At 38.2% G+C, this 17,962-nt stretch overlaps 1 protein-coding gene across 1 annotated transcript in view; it reads right to left on the bottom strand.

Annotated features, from left to right (window-relative positions):
- The window catches only part of Col4a6 (collagen type IV alpha 6 chain), a 302,609-nt gene that overhangs the window by 150,249 nt on the left and 134,398 nt on the right, over positions 1–17,962 (bottom strand). Inside the window, exon 3 of the mRNA XM_036175415.1 lies at positions 5,898–5,981. Coding sequence (XP_036031308.1) covers positions 5,898–5,981 — 84 coding nt within the window. The remainder of the gene's footprint in view (positions 1–5,897; positions 5,982–17,962) is intronic.

The following is a 17,962-nucleotide window of genomic DNA, read 5'->3' on the forward strand; positions in this document are numbered from 1 at the left end:
GAAGTCCCCTGGCCTTTACAGTTTTGTATTCACTTTCCCCTCCAGCTACATGGCTTCTTTCTAATAGGAGCCCCGCTTCTAGCAAAGAAAATAAACTCCATGTAAGTTCCAATATGATAAAAAAAATGATTAAGGTCATCTGTGAACATCTGCTTGGCTATGAATGCGCTTGAGCCAGAGCACAGCCACTAACTTTTAAGAGTATCATCAATTACCCTGGACCTGAATTACCATATGTAATTACCAAAGGACCTTTCCTACCCTCTTTCCCTCCTGCCTCTCAGCAGCCACCTCCCTGCTCAGACTTGGCCCCCCTTACTCCCTGCCAAGGGGAAGAAACAAGTGAAATGCAAGCCCATCATTTTTGCACAAGATTAAGAGGCTTTAAGGAAAAAGTTGGTGGAAAGGAGAAGGAAATCAGTGTCAAAAGTTATGAATTATTTGAGAATGCCCTTATCTTGTTGGAGCAGATTGCTGGCAGTAAAAGAAAACATTTTTTTTTTTTGCCTAAATCTCTTGTAAATACAAAATAAGAAGTGATCAGGCAAATGAAAGCCAAAATCTCAGAGGAGTTGGGGAAAGCAGGATTCCAAAGCAAACAGTAAGAGCCAGAATGTGAAACTCTGACAACCAGTGGGATCCAATGAACAGGAGGAAGTGCCTTGGATCCTTTTTTTTTTTTTTTTTTTTTTTTTTAGTGTTGCTGTGTCCCCTCTGGGTAGGAGACTTCCATATCTTTATAGTGATCTCAGACCTAACCCAGGACATGCCACAAACGACTGGAATTATACATAGTCAGTGGGTCAGCCTGTTATGAAACAGCATATCATGCTTGTCAGCCATGTAGGGTATAAGAAGACACAATGTCCGTCCTTTGGTTGTTCCTCAGACTGGGCAGTGCTAAAAACTGATTAATTTACTGTAATTCAGCGTAAAAGGAAGGATGTTAAAGTAGATAACATCAGTCTTATAGTTCATGGAAAGTTGATGCTTGTATTTAGTTTTAAAGGATGGATTAACAGATGGAAGTTAGCAGAGAACAAGTACAAGTACAGCCAATGAATGGATAGCACCCTCAGAGTGAGTGGTGCTATCAAAAACACATACCTAGTTCTGAAAAAATATAATATATATATATTTATATTTATTTCTCATATATATGTAACATATATTTATTTTTCACATGTATATCAAATTATGAGAAATAAATATATAGTACATATATGTATTTGCTTAAAATGTTGTTTTATTTTGTGAAGGGGCAAAAGTTTTGTAGTGATGAGAGGTAATGCTGGAGAGGTAAAGGCCAGGTCTTAGAGGACTTTGTACATTTGGTAATTAAGGATTCTATAGGAGTGGTCATTGAAAGATTTTAATCAACAGTTTCATAATTATGTTTGTGTTTTGGAAAAAATAGGGAAGCACAGAGGTTAGGAGAGAGTGAAGTAAGGGGCTAGGAGAACAAACTATACTTCATTGCAGTACTTCAGGCCAAGAAACGATACAGATTGAAATTGGATAAGCTAGTATAGAGAAAAGTAACTAGTTACTAGATTGATTAAGGTATCTAAACCAATGACACATTGAAGGGAAAGAACACAGGAACAGTTGCTAGCTTTCTGGTGTAAGCAACTATTTGATGAGTCATTTGCAGAGAATGCTTGGATTCCCCAAGATAAAGATTATTTGTCCATTTTATGATTTGGGAAGTGATGTGCTACCCAGCTTGAGAGTTTATTAAGAAGCTTCAGTTTCCTGAGAAACTGATTTCAAATGACTCAAGTTCTTCTTGTCCATCTGCATCTTGCTGCTGCTCCCCCATCACAAGAAAACATATTTACCATTAAGTCCAGAACCCAGATGCACTGTCCACTAGTTGGTCAATTTATTCTCCTATGAACAGCTGGTATTAATTGTATCAGCTGACTTGTTCCATGGGCACCAATATGACTCACAATTTTCTTGTAAATTAGCCAATTGCTAATTCTTTCTTTCCTCTCTCTGTACCCCACAGACTTCTGCCTTATCCTACTATATTCCTTGTTGTTTTATTATCATCCTGTTGGACCGTGTGTTAATGATCCTTTAGATACAGTGGATAGTGAGGAGTTTACCATGTTGTACATAAACACTAGAAGGCAGTGGAAACAGGTAAAACTCTGAAAATATTTAAAACAAAACAAAACAACAACAATAAAAATAGAGCCCCCTCACACCCCCAATTTCAGACAAACACATACTAACAGGCAACAATGCACAGGCAGTTTTCAAATGCTATAAAGAAAATGAAAGGGATAGATAGGTCAACCTAAAGTGCTTTGGTTGGTCAAATGGCAGGAAAATAAAATAAAAATGAAATCAAGAGAGTAGCTCAAAAGAATGGTTCTGCTGGATAACAAAACTTATACCCAAGAAAGAAACTTTAAAGTCAAATATTAAATTTAAATGTCTAGATTTGTTTTTAAGGCAACAACTTTTATTTACACTAGGAGATATGCCATCTTTTAAAAATTGTCCTTTTATAGTAGGCTAAGATTTCAGTAATAGGATTTAAGTAAGTCATGTTGTACAGTCCCTAAGACAAGAAGCACAGTGAGGCTTTGCAAAGTGCAATGCAATTCCCCCACACTTGGCTGGAGCTTTTACCAGGCATGGCATAATTCGGAGATATCAGTCCTCAATAGCTGCAGCCTTGCTGTTTGTAGGCATGTTAGGTGTTGGGAAATGTCCCAGTCAGTTCAAGAGGCCTTTGGCAAAGGAAAAGTACATACTGCTCATCAAGTTATGTAGTTGATGTCTCTTGAAGGCAGGAGGCGGCCTGCCAGGGGCTGATGCATTGCTCAGGAGTGACCCAATCTTCCACTACATCCCAGCTGGAGAAGAACAGCTTGAAATCCAAATGGGGCCCTCTGCTCAGCTAAGGAAAACATTCTCAAATCCTCTGACATCTGCACAAAAAGCAGACCAAGAGGTTGTGCTGCATAGTTAATAGTGCCGAAGCCAGATTAAACAACTCTGCTTGTCCCTGGAAATTTAGGAGTGCTGGGAGGGTGACAAAACAGGACATAGAGGTTTTGTGGCATTAAGCACTTATGTTCACAGCTTGTCCTAAGAGCATGGACCCTACTTGTTTGTGAAAATACAACATTCTGGCTCTTGACTCATAAAATATAAGTTGATACATTGCAACAAGCCTGACAATTATTCTCAGAAATCTAAGATTTCACAAACAGACATTAAGAAGACAGTTAGCTGTGGAGTCTGTGTCTTTTTAATACTGAAATGCCAGCTCTGCACAGTGACAGCTCATTTTCCTCTACCCTTGTCCATGCAACCACTCATATTTGCAAAGGAGAAGCCAGACTTGGGCTCCAGATGTTTGGAACTCAAATGAAGGCTCCTCACAGAATCTTGAAAAAAAAAAATCAAACCTCAGCCTTGAGTTAAGCAGTGAGGTAGCTACAGGTATGTTGCCTGGTGTAGGATTGGTCTCACTTCAGATCAGTCATTGTTTAATGATCCCAATGCAACAAGTAGTTGAGGGCTTCCCAGTTCCCTGACGGTTGAGTTTTAGTTACCATTTCCTACCCACCATCAGGAAATTCTCTTTTCTGACAAACTTCACATCTTCTCTGCTTCCACATGGGCCATTTTTATTTACCATATCACTTCAAAGGATATGTGCACAAAATTTCCAGAAGACATAAACTTGCAGTAAATATGCAAGCATGGGTTGAGATTCACAGATTGTCAATGAATGAGGATACATTTCACTCATCACATTAGCAAAACTGTGGCAACACAAACACTCACACACCAAAGGAATAAGGATATGAATTTGAAGATGCTTTGTAGGGGTAATTTTCCAGGAGATTTGAAGGTTCTCTCTCTCTCTCTCTCTCTCTCTCTCTCTCTCTCTCTCTCTCACACACACACACACACACACACACACACACACACACATACACACACACACACACTAATTCTGATCTTTACTATTTATGTAACTATCAGCACAAGAAAGTTTGTTTAAGTATTTTCAATATAGCATTGCCTTTATGAAGTGGCAAAAACACAGAACAACCTAAAATGACCAGCAAAGACCATTAATTCAACTAGAGGTAGAGGAAAAACTCTTAAAGATGAACACACAAAGACACATACACACCCCAAATGAACCACCACCAACAACAAAACTGAAAATAAACAAGTCCCCAACACATTTCAATTCTATTTGGGAAACATTTTTTTTTAAATGAAGAGTGGATGTATATATGTGTGCACATTACTGATTTTATATATAGAAAAGAGTCACCAAGACAGTAGTGGTACTGAGAGAACATCAAGGGAATCTTTGTTTTGTTTGTACTTCTGGTACATTGATTCAAAGGAAATCAGAGCCATCGAGATGGTTCACATGCTAAAGGTGCTTTCTGCCAAGAGTGACAATTAGAGCTCCACCTTTTCTGAGACCCAAATGGTACAAAGACAGAACCAATATGGTACAAAATGGTACAAGGAGAGAAAAAAGAGAGTTCCATCCCTGAGAGTTGTTATCCTCCAGCCTCCACAGGCATGAAGTGCCTTCCAACAAAATAAATCAATGTAATAAAAATCCTTTTAAAAGAACTCACTGGCCTTGGTGGCTACAATAAACATAGCTTCACTAGAAGGCAGAAGTGGGTGAGTGAGTGAAACAAACTGGTAAGAAATCAAAAGACCTACGTAATAGCCGGGAATCCGTCATCAATTTGCTGTGTGACTCCAGGAAGTCATTGTCCCTCTAAATCTGTTTCCTCTGTACAGTCAGTGGATAAGATGAAGAGCTCCCTAAAATGCTGTCCTTTTCTGAGAGCTTATGATTCTCTAGCTTCATGTCTTTAATGTACAATGGGCATGATCCTTTCTGATGAAGAGATGGCTTTTTATTCTTTTCCCTCAGATTCAGGCATAGTTTGACATTTCACTGTACTGCAAATGGAAGATAATGAAAGAGAAGGTGGAACGGTCACCGTGTTCCCTGTTTGGCTATGTATTTGAAGGTTTGATTGACCTATTTATGCTACTACCTTCCTTGATAGTGTAAGCTCTTTGGCTTATTTGAGTTTGATGAGAATGCAATCATAACATAATTCTAGAAGTTAGAAGATCTGAATTTTACATAGTGGCCCATAAGTTCTGGGGGAAAAAAATCTATCTATAATTTTAGTAGAGTGAATGCCCTTGAATACATTTTCTACATTATACTTAAAGACACATGTTTATCTGGTGAAAATTTCATGGTGGCTAAGTGTATATAGGCACTGATGGAAATGCTGTGTTTATTGTGATTCATGTGGCACTTTGTGTGGATGTGTAAAATGTATTTTAAAACATATCCTTTATTTTAATAGAGTATTCACAAGCCATTTTTATAGTTTCCTGTATTTCTGGATTTACAGCTTCCCCACACTCTTGATTCTGTCCCCCAATAAGTCAGTGATTTGGGACAAGTTGCATCCCAGTCTGTAGATAAAAACTGGATCACCTGTTCCCTAGAGTGGCAGAGAGAAACTAAGTGGATATAAATGAGCTATGAAATTCTCCACATATCTACAAACATCATCATCTGGTTCTGCACAATCTAACTAGCTTTTGGAAACTCTCCAATGACACTGTGGGGGAGCCTTAGCATTAAATCAGTGAAGGAAACCTCTTCATGGTCCCTCAGAGATTTGACCAGTCCCTTTCTGCTTATTAGTAGTGAGCAAAGCTCCTTCCAGGTTGTTCTCATCACTTTTCTTGTGCTCTGAAGTCATAAGAGTAAATTCTACACTACTTAATTTTAAAGGAAACAGATAAAACAGATAACATCCTCTGTGACCATTTGTCTTTCAACAATGCATTAAGCAACTTACTCTTGTTCCCTTCTCAGGAGAGCAAGTACAGCTTCCACTGCAATTTTGGCCCCCACATGGCTTTCCATAGGACTTCTTCTGTCCCTGTTTAAAAAAGAGAAAACATTAGTAGATTATGTTACCCAGGGAAAAACATTATGCCAGGGAACCTAACCTTTAGTCACATTCCTTAACCAAGTAATAGACTAATGATTTCATCCAATGATTTTAACATATAGATCTTAGTGTTAATCCAAGGACTCCAAATGGAGGAATACTGTCATTCTGGCCTTATCAACTTCGGAAAAACAGCTAAACATAAATTCTAACTAATATCTACAACACAAACTTTATCTTTAGAGTGGATTTAGTATCATTTGACTTTTTGTGGTTGTTGCTTAATAATTAATGGTCATTTTTCCCCAAAGATAAAGGCATATTTATGAGCTGACCTTACACTTAATCATTCTTCCCTCTCTCTGTGTAATGTGTGCCTTTTCCTAATTCTCAGAGAACACTGTGAATTTTTCAGATGGCCTCTTATTTCTTTAGACATTCCCACAATATTTTATCATGACAACACCTCCATAATAAGGTAGTGATGGCAGAGCTATGACAAAATATTACTATTTTAGATTCCAAACACCTTCCCAACATGAGCTATTTTATCTCTTTTATGCCTTTGACATGCTAAGTGGTACTTTACACTTTCCAGTTTGCCCTCCATGTTACAGTATGCACACGGGAAAGTTTTCATGAGAGTAAGAGTAAGGAATACTCTGAGAAGAGGCAGCTTGGAGCTGGGAGCTGGTGGAGACACAGAAGAAAATAAAAATAAAATCAAGAGTGCAACTCATTTCTATTTCATGTATTTGTTATGTTCCTTTACAATCCTGAAAAGAAAGTAATAGGATTGATAACCTGGGTCTAGATTTCACCCTTGATGTCATATTGTTTCATATTGAACATTCTCCTTAGGATTATGGTTATTTTGTATTTGCTTGCCCATACATTCCTGCATTTTAAATCATTCTTCAGGGAATGTTTATAATTAGTGGGAAGAGAAAACAGCTATACATGCTATTAAATGGGAAAGTTATACCCTTCAACCGAGAATAATCAACGGGTTTATTTTGGAGCTATGTTTCATTTCCACATGGCAACTGTTTGATATCCCATAATATTAGCATATCAAACTGGAGGCAGGGCTAAACATCAGTGAAAAAAATTGGTCTATAATAGAAAAAGAACTTCCATATTTCTACTATAAATTCATGGAGCTCAATAAGATAGGAGAATAAAATGCCAAGGATAGTAGCTAAGCAAAATTTTAAGGAGCAGAAACTAACGTTTCCTTGGAATTCTCCAGAACAAGCAGATAGGGAGGCATCACTGTTCTCTGTCACTGATGAAAGTAACCAGAGAAGTCCCATTAGCCATAAGGCAATTTCTTGTAATGCCAGCTCTGGTAGTATCTGCAAAAGTCTTCAATTACAGTGATGTGGGCAGAGTAAAGACCCTAAGAAATTCGATCCTCTATCCTGAATTGTATGGGGCCACTCAAATCTCGGTTTTCTCAGTAGTCATTTCTACCACTGAGTGCTCTCACCTTCCACTGAAAATCCTACCCTCTGTTTACACCTACAGAAAATTAAAACTATGAAGACCTTGGGAGATAGTCTAATGCAGTGTTTTTCTAAAACTCTACCAGACCAACATTATCACTCCTATTACAAATATTTATTATTTTCCTTTGTAATCCTGAAAAGAAAATGATAGGAATAAGTTATAAGGATGCAAGCGGCTTGATCTGGTGGTGCAGGACTATAATGCCAATTACTTGGGTGTCTGAGGAAGGAAGATCACAAGGTCAAGGCTATTCTGAGCAACTTGTTGAGATCTTGTCTCAAAATAAAAAAGTGAAAAAGTAGCTTATAGATATAGCTTAATTGTAGAGTACTTGCCTAGTATATGCAAGACCCTGGGTGTGATGCTCAGGGCAAAAAGTAAAGACTTTATCAATAGTTTGAAACACATATATTATGACATAATTCTATTGTGAAGAAAAAAACCAGGTGATTTAAAATGAAACAATATGTATTTTGATCCTGAAAATGTACCCATAGTTAAATTGGAAAGTATAATGACATAGTCAGCGACTCACAGCTGTGTATAGAATCATCACAAACATGGCATCCTGCTGAATTGGTGATGCTGGCCTATGACACTTGTAACTCAAATATCAGGACTGCAGTTGAGATTGGTGCCATGAGTCTCTGAAGCAGTAAATAGCTCATTATAACACTGTGGAAAAAAATGTCGTCTTCTGAGATCTCCATGAGTAAACTGGGGGTGAGACAGGGCAACAGAGGGGAAGGGATGGGGAATGAGAACATGAGGGAATGAGATGGTTGAGCTGGGGGAGGGACAGAGAGGGAGGGCAATGAAAGAGATATCTTGATAGAGGGAGACATTATGGGTTGAGTGAGAAACCTGGTGCTAGGAAAATTCCCAGGAATCCATAAGGATGACCCCAGCTTAGACTACTAGCAAGAGTGGAGAGGGTGTCTAAACTGGCCTGGTTGGGTAATCAGATTGGTGAATACCCTAACTGTCATCATAGAGCATCCAGTAAACTGATGGAAGCAGATGCAGAGATCCACAGCCAAGCACCAGGCCAAGCTCTGGGAGTCCAATTGAAGAGAGGGAAGAGAGTTTATATGAGCAAGGGAGCATCAAGATCATGATGGGGAAATCTACAGAGACAACTGAACCAAGCTCATAGTAACTCACGAACTTTAGACCGACCAACAGCTGTGGAATCTGTATGGGACTGGACTAGGCCCTCTGCATATGGGAGAGAGATGTGTAGCTTGGTCTGTTTGAAGGGCCCCTGGCAGTGGGATCAGGATCTATCCCTGGTTCATGAGCTGGCTTTCTGGAGTCCATTAACTATGGCGGGACACCTTGCTCAGCCTTGATGCAGTGGGGAGGGGCTTAGTCCTGCCTCATCTGAATGTACCAGGGTTTGCTGACTCCCCATGGGAGCCCTTACCTTTTTGGAGGAGGGGATGGAGATTGGGTTCTGGGGTGGGGGGAAGCTAAGTGGAAGTAAGAGGAAAGATGGGAAGAGGATCTGTGGTTGATATGTAGAATGAGTGGGAAAATTTCTTAAATAAAAAATATCATCTTCTCCCTTTTTAATTTGGTAGCTTTACTAAGGAACACTAGTGCCATGAAAAAATCATTTCAATATGTAAAACGCACCTATGTTCTGGACTCTGATAATTGTAACGCATTTTTACTTGCATGAATGTAGGTCAGAATACAGTATAATTCATCATAATGTACATCTATCCTTCAAGGCCCTAAACTATTAAGGGCCGCTTTTGCCAGCATTTAGATAATCAAATATATGGTTGACCACTTCTAAAATACCTTGTAAGAGCAAAATCCTTGTGTAAGAGGCTCTAATGGAATTATTTTGGTCTGAGACATAATGGTAAGGAGCATATCCTAACACTTATGATCTTAATGCCATTTCTATCCCACTACGTCACATGTCAATGCCACATTCAAGTCTCATATCTTCCCTAGCCGCCTCAGCTTCAGTGAAAAGCTACAGGACTCAATGCTCCCACCATTGAACAAGAATCACATATTGCTATGGGACAGTCTTTCCAGTGGTTCTTAGGTTGTGAGGCACAACAACTTGTTACTTCACCCAGATGGTACTGTTTGTGAAGAAAAACCAAGCTGTTTTCTTCCAATATAGTCCTACAAATGTTAAAGAGGAAAATCTGTTGTATCTACTGCCTGAGGTATTATTATGTTAACTAAAATATACAAATTATGGGCCCAGTGAAATGGTTCTTTGAATTAAGAAGCTTGCTGCCAAGGTACCAAGCCTGATGAACTGAGTTCAATCTCTGGGAACTACACAGTGGAAGAAAGACAGAACCAACAGACTCCTGAAAGTTGTCTTCTGACTTCTACACACATGTGGTGGCATATGTACATGGGAACACATACACCTCCCTCTCTTTCTCTTAATGTACATATACATACATAAACACACAAAATAAATTAATGAGTGTAATGTAAAACATTTAAGTACAAATTATAGAGTTGATCAGTACAAATTTAAATCTCCACTCTAATATTTGCAAGGGGGTGAACTTAGGGACATGAATTTATCTCTTTTTTAATTTAAATATTTTTATTTATCCTTTGAAAAATTAACACATTCTTATTTGTCTACTATTACTCTTTCCTAGTGCATCCACCTTGTCTACCTCTTCGCTTCATGTCCCCTTTTAAAAATTGTTATTAATAATCACAGCTGACCTGAGCTCACGGGAGCACATGCACTCTGGACCAACAGTTAGGGAGCCTGCATGTGACTGACCTAGGCCCTCTGCATGTGTGTGACAGTTATGTAGCTTGGTCTGTTTGTGGGACTTCTAACAGTGAGATCAGGACCTGTCCCTGGTGCTTAGCTGACTTTTGGGAACCTGTTCAGTTTCTGGATTACCTTGTCCAGCATTTATGTGGGGTATAGGGAGCAGCTCGACTTGATGTGCCATGCCTTGTTCAAGCCCATCGGAGGCCTTCCTCTTTCTAAAAATGGGGATAGAGGAGGAGTAGATGGGGAAGGGGTAGATGGAAGTCAGAAAGAGGGACTGGAGGAGGGGGGGAAGGGAAACAGTGGTCGATATGTAAAATAAATAAAAAAATGTTAATTAAATAAAATAAAATTTAAAAAATAATTGCTTGAGTCCAATTAGTGTTAGGCATATATACAAGGGTGTGGGGCCACTCACTGCTGTGTGGGCCACCTACCAGCAGACACATTCCCCAAAGAGAGTGATTCTCTTTACCTCAACCACTACTAACTGCTAAGCTGCTACTCTGCTAGGAATGGGGCCTTGAGGGCCCCTTATTCACCCATACTGGATATTTTTGCCAGCTTAATCTTGTGCAGGTCTTGTGTAGACAACCACAACTGCTATGAACTCATGTATGGAACAGTCATGCCATCATTTCAAAGTTTTCCTCCCCATCTTCCAGATCTTGCATTCTTTTTTTTTTAATTTTTATTTATTTATTTTGCAAATAATCAATGCATTTTGACCCAAATCCAGCATAAACAGCTTTTCACCACTCCCACTTAAGACAACAAAAATTTACAATCATGTGGCAGTATAAATGTTTAAATTACAATTTGTACAACTTGACAATCAATATAACTCTGAAGTATAAAAAGTAAATTGTTCTTTAGCTGAATTACCTTTTAAAACTATTAGGCCTGCTAATGTAATCTAATCTAAATTAAATAAAACAAAAACAAATTGGATTTACTCTTATCAAAATATACAAAATATATCAATCTCTAATAACAATAACATTCATGATGTTTTATACCTGTAGTGGTTTGAATAGGAATGGTCCCCATGGACTCATGTGTTTGAATGCTTGGCCTATATGGAGTGGCATAGTTAGAAGGTGTGGACTTGTTGAAGGAAGTGTGTCACTGTGGGGGCAGCTTTGAGGTCTCATATGTGCTCAAACTATGCACAATTTGGGATAGTTCACTTCCTATTGCCTATGGATCAAGATGTAGAACTCTCAGCACTTTCTCCAGCACCATGTCTGCCTGTACACCACCATATCCCGCCATGATGATAATGGACTAAATCTCTGAAACTGTAAGCCAGAATTAAAAGATTACCATAGTCATGGTGTCTCTTCACAGCAATAGAAACTCTAAGACAATACCTTAAATGTTTCTTGATTTAGTTAATATCTAAAATGTCCTATAGCATGATTAGCTGATATTAAAATATTAAATGAACAATGTTTTTTTGTTCACTAATAAAACAGGGCAATACTATGGTGACCTCTTCCAAAGTCCCATTTCTAACCATCTAAATATAGTAAGGTAGTTCATAGAATATGAATAACTATGAAAACACGGGAAACATATAGTAAATCTAGTTAAATTATGTAAATTTTGATTATTTTAAATATATGTTTCTTTTATCCAGTACTTTTACTTCATTAGGCCAAACTGTGTTCTTGATTACTTAATATTAAGTATAGTGATCTATTTATATGCCACATGTAAATGTTATGTCAGATACAAACCAGGTAAGGAAGGAAAGTTAAATCCAGATCTCTCTCTCTCTCTCTCTTTCTCTCTCTCTCTCCCTCTCTCTTTCCTTTTTTGTTTTTAAAGACATGGTTTCTCTGTGTAGCCTTGGTCATCCTGGAAGTAACTCTGTAGACCAGGCTGGACTTGGAATCACAGAGATCTGCCTGCTTCTGTATAGCTGGTCATTCTCTGGACCACTAGCTCTCAAATAATGACTCCCAGTACAGGGGTGGCGGAGGTATTGAGGGATAATCTTTTTGTACACTGTGAGGATGTGTCTCTGCTAAGGCACTTTCTGATAGGTTTAATGAAGAGCTGAATGGGCAATAGCAAGGAAGAAGGGGATAGGTGGGGCTTCAGGGGAAAGAAAGGAACTGGAAGAGTCTGAGATCTGAGAGGTGGGGAATTATCCAGTGGAGGAGGGGGGAGTTGGATGTACAGTAGGTAACAAGCCATGTGGCAAAACATAGATTAATATAAATGGGTGAATTTAAGTTTTACATAGTAACTAGTCTAAGCTAAAACCAAGCTTTCATACTTAATAAGAAGTCTCTATGTCATTATTTGAGAGTTAGTGGTCCAGAAAATGACCAGATCTTGCATTCTTAACACTTTCTCTTCTATGATGTTTCCTAAGCCTTGAAGTCGGTAAGTGTGTGTGTGTGTTTGTGTGTGTGTGTGTGTGTGTGTGTGTGTGTGTGTGTGTACAGCTCTCATATACAATCAAGAAAACAGGAATAGGATATGCAGTCTAGTCCAGTAGAAGATTCAGTACGAATATAATACAAAGTACTTAAGTACCTAATAGCTTCCAGTGTTAATTTTCATCATCATGTTAATGTTCACTGTGTCAGACTACTTAACATTTCTGTAACATTTGTCCTTGCCTCTCTTGAACTGACCACCAATGTAGTATGCCCTGGTACTTTCATAACATTTTATCAATTCAAATAGATATTTGGCTGGGTCAGAATGTCCACTTGGATTTGCACATGTTAAATCGTTTTAGTATCTCTTCCTTCTCATATCCACCTCTTTGTAGATACTGCTTATCTGCTTTCAACCTTCATACCCCCTTCCTATTTACTACAAACCAAACTTCTAGCTAGTTATTCGAACCCACCCCAAATACCATCTTCTTGATGAAAATATCAAAAATATATCCTCCCTCTTCTAACAATTTCAGTAGATGTTTTAGTCCTCTCCTTTTGAAAATTCCATTTTGTCCTAATTTGCTCAGTTGGTTCTGCCCTCAGACTGGGGTCAGGATTATGTCTTCCTCTCTCTGCAGCTTTGAAACCAGTAACCAGCCAGGAAAAGGATGGGAAATAATTCCCCCCCCCCCCAAACAAGTGATTTTCTCATGGTACACCTGGCACTCCCACTTTCCCCTTCATTTAAATAAAGAGTTATATTACTTTGCCCCCCGCTTCACCAGAAATATACATGTCCAGAAGTCATGGGTGCTTCTACTATTCCTGATGTCTGGAATGATAACAATGCAGAATGAAGCAAGAGACAGACTCTAAAGAGAGCTCAGCCAGGGTAAACACAAATTATCTTTGTGAACAATTTTATACGGTAGGTAGCTTGGGTCACAAAAGCCTGGCTGTGCAACATTTTAGTTTGTTCAGTCATTCAAAAAATTTACTAAACATCTGTTATGTGCTAAGCACTGTATTATATGTGACGTGTAGAGGCAATATCACACAATCACAAAAGAAAGGAAGTTCCTATTCTCATGGTATTGATAATCTGGAGCAGTGTTTCTCAATCTATGGGTCGGGACCCCTTTGGGGGGGTTAGAATGACACTTTCACAGGGATTGCATATCAGATATCCTGCATATCAAATATTTACATTATGATTCATAACGGTAGCTAAATTACAGTTTTGAAGTAGCAATAAGATAATTTTACAGTTGGGGGGTCACCATAACATGTGGAACTATACTAAAGGGCCAAAGCCTTAGGAAGGTTGAGAACCACTGCTCTAGAGTGAAATCACAGAGTAAAGAAATAAATATGAGCTACCTATCTGTAAGTTGATGTACACTATGGAAGTGAATAAGAAAAGATAAGGAGAATAGGAAGTATCATGGTCAGAATGCTGCTCTGTTGGTAAAATCAGAGAATACTTTGCTATGAGAAGAAAATAGTGCTTCTTAAAGCAAAGTCCTTGGTGCTTCCAGGAAATGAACAGTTATAAACATTGTGAGGTAACCAAATCTCTTGATTTTTTTTTCCACTACCAGTTTAAGAAATTTGAGACACTACAATTATTTATGTATATCTTTTGGAGATGAAAGCCTTGGTTAGTTTAATAACAAAATACATTTAAATCATCTATGCCTCAATGCCTGACATTATTTTTCAGGACTTTGTGAGGTTTGATGTAATACTGCTAGTAAAATGCTGGGCATATATAAGATGTTAGATGGGATGAACTGTAATTAGACTATCTAATATTGTACAGAAGGTCCTTAAGAGGAGCTCACTCAATGACTAGTTCTCTTTAAAGATTTATTTATTTATTATGTATACAGAAGTGTGTGCCAGATCTCATTAGAGATGGTTGTGAGCCATCATGTGGTTGCTGGGAATTGAACTCAGGATCTCTGGAAGAGCAGTCAGTGCTCTTAACCTCTGAGCCATTTCTCCAGCCCCAAGTTCTCTTTAAATGTGAGGTAATTCAGGCTCAGCTATTATATGACTTCCTCAACATAGGAAGTCAAATACCAGAGTTGGGATAAGAAACCAGGTATTTCGATCTCTAGTCCCTCTTTTTCATCTTGGATTTATTGCAGCTTCAAGATTAGTCTGAAAATGAGCAGCCAGGAAAAACAAAGGAGAGTGAGAGATATCTTCGGATGCAGTTTTCAACATTACATTAGTTACTTCATGTTACAATTAGTGTATTTTCTAGACAACCTTTATATATGAGTCTTGTAACTAATTTAGAGATAAACGAATTTGTGTTCAACCATTTTCTAGATTGAAAAAACAACACCAATACTTATGAATTTCAGAGATGGTGTCATTTGCCATTTAGGTTACAAAGTGAAGACTTGAGGTTATCTCTTCTCTTTCCCTTGCACAGTTAAGTGTGTAAAGGAGGAAGATGTTACAAGGCAGTAAGATACTCTTATACTATCCATTCTCTCCTGTTGGGCCCAGGGTTCAGGAATCAAGAGAAGCCATATTCATCAGCATTGCCAGTGTGAACATCTGCAACACACTAAGCTAACTAGTACATGCCTTTTATCTCATAGAACTGTGGGACAGCCACGATTACTACCATATTTCATAGAAGAAAAAACAGGTTTGAGCAGTTAAATGGACATCTGTCCAAGTCCACAAGGTTTCAGTCCCAAGTTTGGTTCCAAATCTCAGAGCTTTTCTGCTAAATCAGATACCCTTTAACAACGTCCTAATGTTCCTCCACATTGTACTAATAGTACAGAGAATCACTATGACTTTGAACAGTTATAAAACAAAAGCTGCTCAATGAAATACAAACAAATACACATGTTCAAGCACACTGAGTTCTGTCCCAGGTTTCATATGTATTTCCCTTTGAAGAAAAGCTCCCCATGATTTTATGAATGAAAGACTGAGAAGAGAAGGAAGTGAGCTGTGGGAGCTGGCTCCTCACCAGATGGGACTTGTCACCCACATTGTATCTTAAAAAGAAGCTGACACCAGACACTGCTGAGAAGTTCTAAAAGGCACCTTTCTCTAACATCTGTTCAAGTGTTTGCACACCAGACACAAACATAGCAGACAGGGTCAGGGAGTCGGAGAGAACTGAGCACTCTGGATTGCATAGGAAAATCTCTACATATCCAGAACGAAGTAGGACCTATAGGGTGTAGCATTGCTTGGACAGAACTTAAAGTTGCCTAGCAAATGCTTAACATACAATCTAAATGCTTCCCATGGTGTTTTAAATAGATGCTGCTTTTCCCTTTGCCAATATTGCTGAGAATCTATGAAAGACAATATTTTCCTAAGCCTAGTTACTGGTCACGACTGAGGGATGCTCATGTGGTAAGGTTGCAAGACACCCGAGGAGGCAGAGATTCCCATAATCTGCAAATAATTAGAGTGGCTAGATTCAGCAAATAAAAAATTAGAAGGTCAAAAATAGTTTAGTAACATATATGCCCCAAATTGTAAGTATGTTCCATGCAATATCAAGGATGTACTTACACTAAAGCTGTCCTCTAGTTTAGGACCACCATACAAGTAGTATCATGACATTGGTGTGTCAAGCTCAGTTGTGGTGTGTGTCAAAAAAGTAACATTCAGTAAGAAAGTATAAACTCTGTAACAGTAATTGGGGAAATATAGGAGAGGGCTCAAGTTTCTTTCCATAATAGAGTCAGTTTTTTATTCATTTATGTCCTAATGTAGTATGAAAAGTAGGCAGGAAAAAGTAAAGTTATAACTATTATTTTAAAGGTTGAATTTGGTAATTTATATCTAAAAAAATTGTTTATTGAGTACCTGCTATGTCTCAGTATCTGTAGTAGATTCTGGGGATCTGATGATGAAAAATTGGATATGACCTACACATGAATGTTTGTAACTGTTTTCTTCCTGTGGATATAATCCAAGTACCCATTAACAGGTGAATGGATAAAGATATTAGGATGCATTTTGTAAAACTATGTTGGATTCATCAATAAAAGAAATAAAATATTGATTATATACATACATATATATAGCCACACACATGTGTATGTATGTATGTGTGTGTATATATCCACAAGGTTAAGCCTCATGGTTATGTTGAAAGGAGCAGAAACAGAAGAGCATTGTTTGTATGACTCCCCTTAGGGGAATCTCTAGAATACACAAAGTGCATACATGTCCATATAAACCAGAGTAGTGATTACTCCTGGGGCTGAAGGATGGAGGCAATTGGTAGCATAAGGGACTTTCTAGAATGACAGACTGTGTTCTATGTTTTATTTGGGGTAATGCATTTTATTACACACCTCTGACTAAATTTCTACAATCATATTTGCTGTACATTTATAATCTCTGTGTTTTGTTATTTGTGGACTATATAATGCAAACAATAAATATAGATCCTGCTATCATGGCACTTACAGTCTCTTATGGAAAAAACTTACATAAATGCTTAAAGAATAAGAACTGTGCTAAGAGTAATGGAAAGAAAGTCAAGATGTTATGAATGTTTAAGACATGAAGACATCAACATTTTTCCTTCATTAACAAAACAAGTGTTAGTGAGCTAGGGAGGAACTCACTAATTTTGGTCAGAGAGTAACATGGTCAGATTGAGATTTTGTAAAAGGGAAAAAAGAACATCTTTCTAGTGGTGGTATGGATAGTAGAGAGGAGGAGGGAAGACTAATTAGGGGACTGCTACAGAGATCCACATAAGAGAGGATGGCAGCCCTAGCAAGAGTTATATGGGAGTTGGCTAGAGAGAGGAAGTGGACTTCGGAAATAGTTAAATAGAAAGGGTGCAACTAGAAGCTGAGCAGGGTTCGACCAAGGTTTCCTCACACAAAGATCACTTCACTGTTTGGAAGACAAGCTTTAAGGCACATTTTCCAAATACAAAGGCAGGCTATTAGACATTATAGGAAAAATATTGTTTTTTATAAAAAATATTTAAAAAGCGCATTTCCCTGAGGAACTATAATCCCAATAAAGGAGGTAATTATTATGAAAATAAAGTGAGACGCATCTTGCTACGCTTAGGTGTGATCATGTCTTCTCTCAAAGATATTTGATGATTACTCATTTCCTTTGAAGTTTGAAACCCAGGAACGTAATTTAAAGACCTCTAAATAAGATTTTCTTTCCTGTTGCAGTCCTATCCTTGACCTCCTACGTATTTTGAATTCTTAGTTCCAAGTTGGTGGTGCTGTTTGGGGAGGTTTAGGAGAGGTATC

This window comes from Onychomys torridus, chromosome X, assembly GCF_903995425.1.
Source record: "Onychomys torridus chromosome X, mOncTor1.1, whole genome shotgun sequence".
Lineage (NCBI taxonomy): Eukaryota > Metazoa > Chordata > Mammalia > Rodentia > Cricetidae > Onychomys > Onychomys torridus.